At 34.2% G+C, this 7,922-nt stretch overlaps 1 protein-coding gene across 1 annotated transcript; it reads left to right on the top strand.

Annotated features, from left to right (window-relative positions):
• Nucleotides 1-4,132, top strand: LOC111380814. Its single transcript, XM_023004468.1, has 3 exons — nucleotides 1-337; nucleotides 1,158-1,247; nucleotides 3,722-4,132. Exons 1-3 carry the CDS (start codon nucleotides 65-67, stop codon nucleotides 3,797-3,799), a joined length of 441 nt encoding a protein of 146 aa, XP_022860236.1. The 5' UTR covers nucleotides 1-64; the 3' UTR covers nucleotides 3,800-4,132.
• Nucleotides 4,133-7,922: the final 3,790 nt, after the last annotated feature.

Raw genomic sequence — 7,922 nt, 5'->3', positions numbered from 1 at the left:
ACGCTATGCGATTTCAATCAAAGAGGTGTCAGTTATCGCCTTATCCGGGGGAGGGAGAGCAAAAATGGCAGCAGGGATTGCAATGGGAATTGCAGTAGTAAGACCACAAGTATTGCCTGCAGTAAGAATAGGAGTAAATCTGAATCGGAAAAATGCTAAATGGGCATTCTTCAGTCAGTCGGCATCCTCTTCCTACTCTTCATCTTCATCGGCAGTGCCAAGAACACTCATAATGTATTCCAAGCCCGGATGCTGTTTGTGCGATGGCCTCAAAGAAAAGCTTGATGCTGCCTTCGCTCTTTCTGGTCAAAATTCCCTCCACGACGTCCAATTACAGGTTTTACATCAACTATAATCCATTTTTTGAATTTTATAGCTTTCTGATTGAAAAGCCACTATCTTTAGATTGTAATGACGCTAATTTTGTCTCACATTTTGCTGAGTTAAAGTTTGCAGCACTGATCCTAAGTATGTTGTAGGACGGTGGTCTGAGCATTTGGCTACAAATACAGCCTCCTCTCCCTTCCGGGATAGTTAGGATAGAGTTCTATAATTCTATTTATCTATTTATGTGCTTTTAAGTTAAAACCACTGAGGCACCGTCCCCTTGTATATTGTTTTTGTGGGTGAGTTTAACTCCATGTGGTTGTAACAATTGGTATAGGGTAGGGAGTTTTTCACCCTTGAAATATAGGGGCTACTTTTGGTAGGAGAGTGGTTATGTGAATTGTAATGACACGTGGAGTTTCCTACTATAAGCTGATTTTAAGTGTTAAACTAATTATTCGCATGAGGGCTTGTATGCACAGGAGCACGCATCTTTCGTTAGCCAGTTTTAAGCTTGAATTCTGCCGATGTGGTTATAATATTTTTCAACCATACGGGGTTTGAATTCTTTCATGTATCGGGACATTAAAACATTGTATCTGTTCTCTCCGACATAGTGAACTACTAGTGTAATACACCCAGTGCATGGAAGAATTGATTTGATAAAAAACCATTATCAACAGAATTACCTCCAGTGTTGGTTAATCGCCGAGTGAACAGCCTTTGACTTTGAGCAGTTTGGTCTCATATGCACCTGGTTCAGAATACAAATCTTGTGATGTGTTATGGCTAATTCAGTTGCATATAACAATTGATATGGGTTTTTGCAGATAAGAGATATTACAAGTAATCCTGATTGGGAGAGGCTTTACCAGTATGAGATACCGGTATTGGCAAGAATCCATGATGATGGCACTGAGGTTAGTTATTACTTTCTTAATTATCATTTCTTTTGTTCAGGTTTTTTTATTTTTGCTGTTAATTTAACAACTTTGAGTTGTTAATTATCTAGAAAAATACGAACATTTGTACAATAACACCCGTGGCATGTTTGTTGAAAATGATTGATGAGTGCTGGACAATATTAAAGAAGAGAAATCAGCTTTTGTAAATTATATTGTCCAATCACGTCTAGTAGATGCACTGCTTTAAAGTGGTGACTGCTGCATAGACTTGATCAACATGAATCAGAACGTTAGATTGGGCTAAAGTGAAGCAGCATTCCAACATAGACAATTGATTACCATGTGTTAAGCTATCCAATATTGGATCCACGATTTACAACTGGAGGGTGACTTAGGTTTGCATATCTTCGAGGGAGCTATGTTATGTTTTATTCAAATATTCAGTCAAACTTATCTAATGTTTTGAATTTGGTATCTAGTGGAATTTAGCTCCCTTTCTCTTCCTATTGAACAAGGGAAGAGGATGATTACAGTCCTTGAGAGGTGAATTTCCTAAAGATATTGTAAAAAATTACTATTTTAATGGGAAATTATAGAATTTCTGGAAACTCAGGAGCGCTGTGTCGTCTTGTACCGTCTCTATAAGTCCACTATTGATATGAACCTTGCTGGTAAAATACTTGACAATGAGTAATGTAGCAATAGATGGAGAACTACTTAGGATCGACTATATGAAAACTCAAGAAATTAGAAAGTGTTGTTACCTTAGAAAGCAAGTGCTTCTGAGAAATTGAATTAAACCATTCATGATTCATGTCTCAGCAATTAGATGCTGGAAACACTGCTAGATATAATCAGTGTACAAAAAAGGCTAAGTCAGGAATTGAGGCGTTATGCTTCCCATGGTGATGCAGCCTTGAGTTGCTTTAAGACACAAGTACCAATGTAAACCCAAAATTTTAAAGCTATAAAATAGACAGTTATATTCGTCATAAACCATGAACCATTTAAAAAAATCTGTAAAAAGACATTTTAACAAAATTTGAAGTCTTATCTGCTACTGGAAAATTAACGTGAAACTAAACCAAAAAGTGAAAAATTGGGAGCTCTACTCGTTATAATGAAGCTCATGTCAATAAGCAGTCCAGTTGAGCCTTATATTCCATTTAGTCATGTATTGTTGTGGAATGAGGCTTACTAAATCAACTTTTAGATGTATAAATTGTGGACAAACAATGTTTTGAATAGTGATTTTTAGGAGAATGTGTAATTAAACGTTTGGCAATTCATGTGGGGATTGGGAATGGAATCATCACACAAATTGTTGTAGGTACAAACACATATCCCTCTCAAATTGCTACAATTTTTCTTCCTGTACAGTCCGATTCATATTGTGCTCTGTACAACATCTGGAATTTTATCATATTTCTCGTGGACTAAAGATATAACTTATAAGTCCATCAAGTATAATCAAATGCTCGACCTTGTTGGTATTATAAAGCATTAGCCTTTCATGCTTTATTTGTTGCGAGAGACACCTCTGAATTCCTTTTTATTACCGCGGTACCATGTAATCAAAGTATGATGATCCCCTCAATCGGATCTGGTGAACTGAACGTCTCTCAGCTGTATTAGACTCATCAACTAATGATAATCCTATATTTTATTTGTATATATATTATGGACGCTAAACATTCTCTGTTCTCCTCCCCTCTCCCCCATGCCGAATGAAAAAGTACCCAAAAATGATTGATGACTATAATAACCATTACAAACCTACTCGCCAAATTTAACATGCCTCCTATTTTCGTCACCCACACTATAAATGAGAGGAAGATAATTGCTAGTACTCAGTATCCTTCATCTATTTCTTCTGACCAATAGATTAGCAGAGGATATTGTTTTGTTTTGTTTTTTATTTTCATTTGCCATCGCCATTTTTAGAAAAATAGTTAAGATCGATTTCACTTTGGTCACCAACTTTAATTTGCGATCCACTCTTGTGCACCTGGACATGTAGAAATAATAAATCATTCCATGTCAGCATGCAATGTCAAATTTTCCATTTAGTGTATTTGATGGAGTTAGACAGGTTGCCTAAGCTTATATGAAAAAAGAATTCCTATCAAACTAATATGGCCCGAAAGAAAAGAAAAAAGGGTCGACTAAAGTGAAACAACGATGTAATAGACAAAATGAATAGGGCTAGCCTGAAAAATATGGGGCTTCCACATACATTTTAAAAACAATCACATTCAAATGCTAGTCCTGTTCGACTTACAGCTTTAGAGAAGGATTGGGCCTTCAGTTACTACAGGGGTCTTTGTTGATACTTATGTCAGTACGAGTTTTCAGCATCTGAATTTTGATTCGGCCGCATTGATAAATTACTGAAATATTTCTGTGTTTAACATCTTCACTTGGATTTCCTTTTGACCACGGCAGTCATCCAAGGTTGAAAGTCACACAAATCTTCTCATCTGTTGCAGGAGACACTTCCGAGATTATCTCCTCGCCTTGGAGTTGAGCTTATCCAGAAGAAGATTGCCGCGGCATTTTGGCAATAAACTGTCTTGAGCAATGGGTTAGTCTTGTTAAATTTTGTAGGAGAGTTGGATGGGGAATGGATAGTGAATGCTTTACTGCTTACAACTGTCCTTATAAACATAATCAGCATATTATATGTTATGGTTAAATGTGAATAAAAGAAAAAACTGCGTTTCTACTCAACTGTCCTCGAACAAATATGTGCATATCACAAACCGTGTTCCAAGTTTTGAGTACATGACCGATTTTTGCAAATCGCGTTCTAAGTTTCGAGTACATGATTGTTGTTTGAATACTGGTGTAATATTTGCAGAGGACTTTGCTTATCAATATCATTTTCTTATTCTTCTGGTTGAAAGGCTTGTGTTAGGTTGGTTTCATTGTATTAGACATGTTACTTCTTTTTTAAATGGCAATTATATACTAGTATTTATATTATAGAAAAATGTTCTATATTATCCACCCCACCCCCCACCCCCCAACCGCGTAGACATCTATTTGTATCTGGTTAAATTTCCTATGAGGTAACGTTCAATGCCTAAACTTTAATTCGTTTCAATTTGGTTGTTGAACTTCAATCTAATATCAAATTTCACTTTCACCATTCTATGACATTGTGTTTCGATTAAAAGACATCTTTTTTAAATAATATTTTAATAAATACTTTATGAGTAACCCACAAGTTACCCTTACATGTAATTCGTAAAAAAATGTTGATGTTTAACGAAAAATTGAAATATGGTCTTCAATATAATATCCGAATTTTCACCTATTTGTATCAATTCAGTGATCAGTTCGCTAGTTTTTTTGATTCCACTCGATCTTCCTTTTCTATTTTCTTGCAATAGTTCTACCTATACAGAAAAATTGTTGGCCTACAAATGTGGTTTCGATCCTTTCGGTGATGCCAGAAGTCCAAGAAAGTCATTGTCACCTTAGCAAACAAGTATTTTTTACAAATCAAATAGAATTGAACTATCCTTTATTCCAATTGAAGGTCATTTTTGAGATTAACTAGATTCTCATTAATAGCCTTATAGAAGGGAACCTAGGTCTGGTTTCAGGCTTTCAATAATGAATTGGTGTGTGGGTGGGTGTGTGTATTAAAAATGAGGTACATGTAAAATATCGATTTTTAATGAAAAGAGGGCAGTTTTGATGTTGTCAATAGTCAGGTCCTCTGTGTGTGATCCAAAACCAGAAATTTTGGCCCAAATAAGTAAAGAGATAACAAGTGAATCAAGAATGGCCGAGAAAGGGTTAGCCTTTGTTTGAGGTCCATTTTTTCATCAATATACATTTTTCAATAGTGATTTGACTTTACGCATTTTTTAATAAAATAATATTATATGTAAATTCAAAATTTTTCCTTATTTTCATCATAACACTATTTGAAAATGCATTTTTTGGAGAAAAAAAAAATGGGGGTCAAACAACCCCTTAATAGAAATTAACACAAACTACTAAGGCAAGACAAAACTTCAGAATCGAACTGATTGAATCAGACCTGAATCGAACCAAATCGAGCGATTCTTTTTAAGTTAAATATTGTAACGAGTATCTGAACCGAAAATCGACGGATTTGGTTTGATTCTCTATTCTAAATCAAGAATCGAAAAGTGAAAGTAAAGGAGTACCTTGTCATTCGTAAGGGATTTAGATCTAACTCGATTCTAAATAGAAAAACTTCAATCAAAGACGCTTGACACCCTGGTTCCTACCTGTCCTGTCCAAAACTATGAAACTAATCTGAAAAGTCGATTTGCTAGATCAGAGTGTGAACTCTGAAAATAGGGGTGGACTAGGTTGTGTAATGACAATACTACAAACGAATACTTTACCCCCCACCCCCCCTCCCTAATCTTAGATAGGTCGTTTGAGGATTCACTGCTCCCACTCCAATCATTGCTTTTCTTTATGTTACTTCGGAATGATTATGAATATCGATTAATTAGTATATAACCCTGCCGTAGAGTGTCACCTTGACGTGGTGGAAGTCATTAGTTCAAGCCTCATCCTCAATATTCGGTGGAAAATCTCCCAGGCTATTTGTCCCTTGAACTAAATTCTCAGAGAAAATTTTCGATAACTTCTTGATCGAATCTCCTTAATTTTTTTAATTAATTTATTTTAAATAAACTAAATTATTTTTTCTAAATATATTTGCTAACTAGCTAATTTAGCTCAAACTCAAAAATATGATTTTACTGTTTCTAATTTTCAGTCTAAGTCCAACTTAATCAAATTGACCTAAATTTTACCCAAATTTGTTATTATACCATAGTGTCGTTTCTACCGTTCTCGTGAAATTGAATTGAAACTCAACAACTCATCTGTTAATTATTGTGAGCTAACTATCTTCCTATTCCTATGATTTTAAAAATTAAATCTATAAAGAATTCAATAAAAATAGACGCAAAAGAAACAAGATTGAACAACGTTATTTTGTAAAAGTTAATATTAAACATGTTATTAGTTGAATTAATGTAGCTTTGTAAATATTAAAAAATTTAACTATAGTACGAAACTTGAGAACTGAATCGAACCCACCCAAACCAAAATCGAACGGTTCCATAATTAAATTTGGACTCGACGGTTCCACTTACTGAATATTCGAAAATTTCAAAACCGATTCGATTTTCGTTAGAATTGAACCAAACTAGATAATGTTCAGCCCTATAAACTAGATTAAACGTCGAAAACGAACAATCTATAGCACAATCTTAAATTTTCTCTATTTTCAGTTGAAGATTATAGACTTTCATTTTCTCTCGACTAGTTGTCCAAAAATAATTTGTGAACTTTTGTAATATAAATATTCGGCTTTACGTATATTTTACTAGAAATATTTTTGTAATAAATATACGAGACATAACCTGACTCGTACCTTCATGATTCCCAATTAGACAATGGATTGTTGCAAGCATATGCTTCAATGCATTAATAAAAGACTATTTAAGCCAGGTGGTACGATCTTTCCTCAATCATTTTGATAGATCTGAAATGTAACATGCACTGGTAGACATCATCAGATGCCAAACTCACCATTAAATAGACAAAACAATTTCGCTGAACATGTTCCAAAAATAATATGTACATGCTTGAGTTAGATGAGTCGTACAAATTGATTCCATTGTCTAGAAACTCAATTGTTACTACGAAGCATAGACACTGTAATGAGCTATAAATCAATACCTCATTTTAGCAATGGCATTTTTTACTACCAAAATTATATAAAAAGTACTCCGTCACCCAAAAAAAAAAAAATCAAGGAAAAGTTTCAACTCACCTATCATCTAGGACAACTATTCGATTGCTAATGAAAGAGCTGACTATTTATTATTAGGGTGCATAGATATCGAGTCGAGTCGAGTCAAGTTATGTTGAATTTAAATCTTGATTATTTTAAAAAATTTAGATGAATTTCCAAAGTATCTCAATTTTTCAACTGTAATGTTAGTTTGAACTATATATATTTTAATTGCATAAAATTTGAGTCAAGTTTGACTATGACGAACCACTTCCAAAACGAAGGAATGCTCATTCTTGGAGGTTACTCCAAAACATAGGAACAAGTCAAATTGAGAGTTTCTTGTAAGAAGTAAGAATTTTATTTTCTATGCAATTATTTATGTATTGCTTCAATAAACCATTATGCATATAGATGTTCAAGAGGGATCAAATTAGGTGTCTTACCGTTGTCATAATTGGTTCCTTAATTTCTCATAAATTAATAAAGGGATTGGTATTTTAAGGGCAGTTTAGTGAAAAAGAATAACCACACGCGGTTATCTAACTAGAAGAATGAGTATTTCTATGCTAAAGTTTGGAGGGTATCGATGATGAATTTCACGGTCATGAAATGAAATGAGGAACTAAGGAAATTTTCAAATATTGATATTAGCTCAACAAAAGCAATTGTAGTAGCTAGATCCAACACCAATTGACATTTGGCCTTCTAATATCTCTAGTTGAGAATTCTCCTCACGCTCATTTATTTATTTATTAATGATTTATGTTATAGATTTTTCGTTGATTCTTTCCCTCATTCCTTTTTATCTTGGACATCCTCTCGAATGGTCTTGCATTCATTTTGATCTTATGTTTCGGTACAGTATATGCTAGTTGTATATTACACGTGTG

This window comes from Olea europaea, unplaced genomic scaffold, assembly GCF_002742605.1.
Source record: "Olea europaea var. sylvestris unplaced genomic scaffold, O_europaea_v1 scaffold221, whole genome shotgun sequence".
NCBI classification, from domain to species: domain Eukaryota; kingdom Viridiplantae; phylum Streptophyta; class Magnoliopsida; order Lamiales; family Oleaceae; genus Olea; species Olea europaea.
Note: the sequence above shows the minus strand (reverse complement) of the source record. Positions and strands in the feature narration are given on the sequence as shown.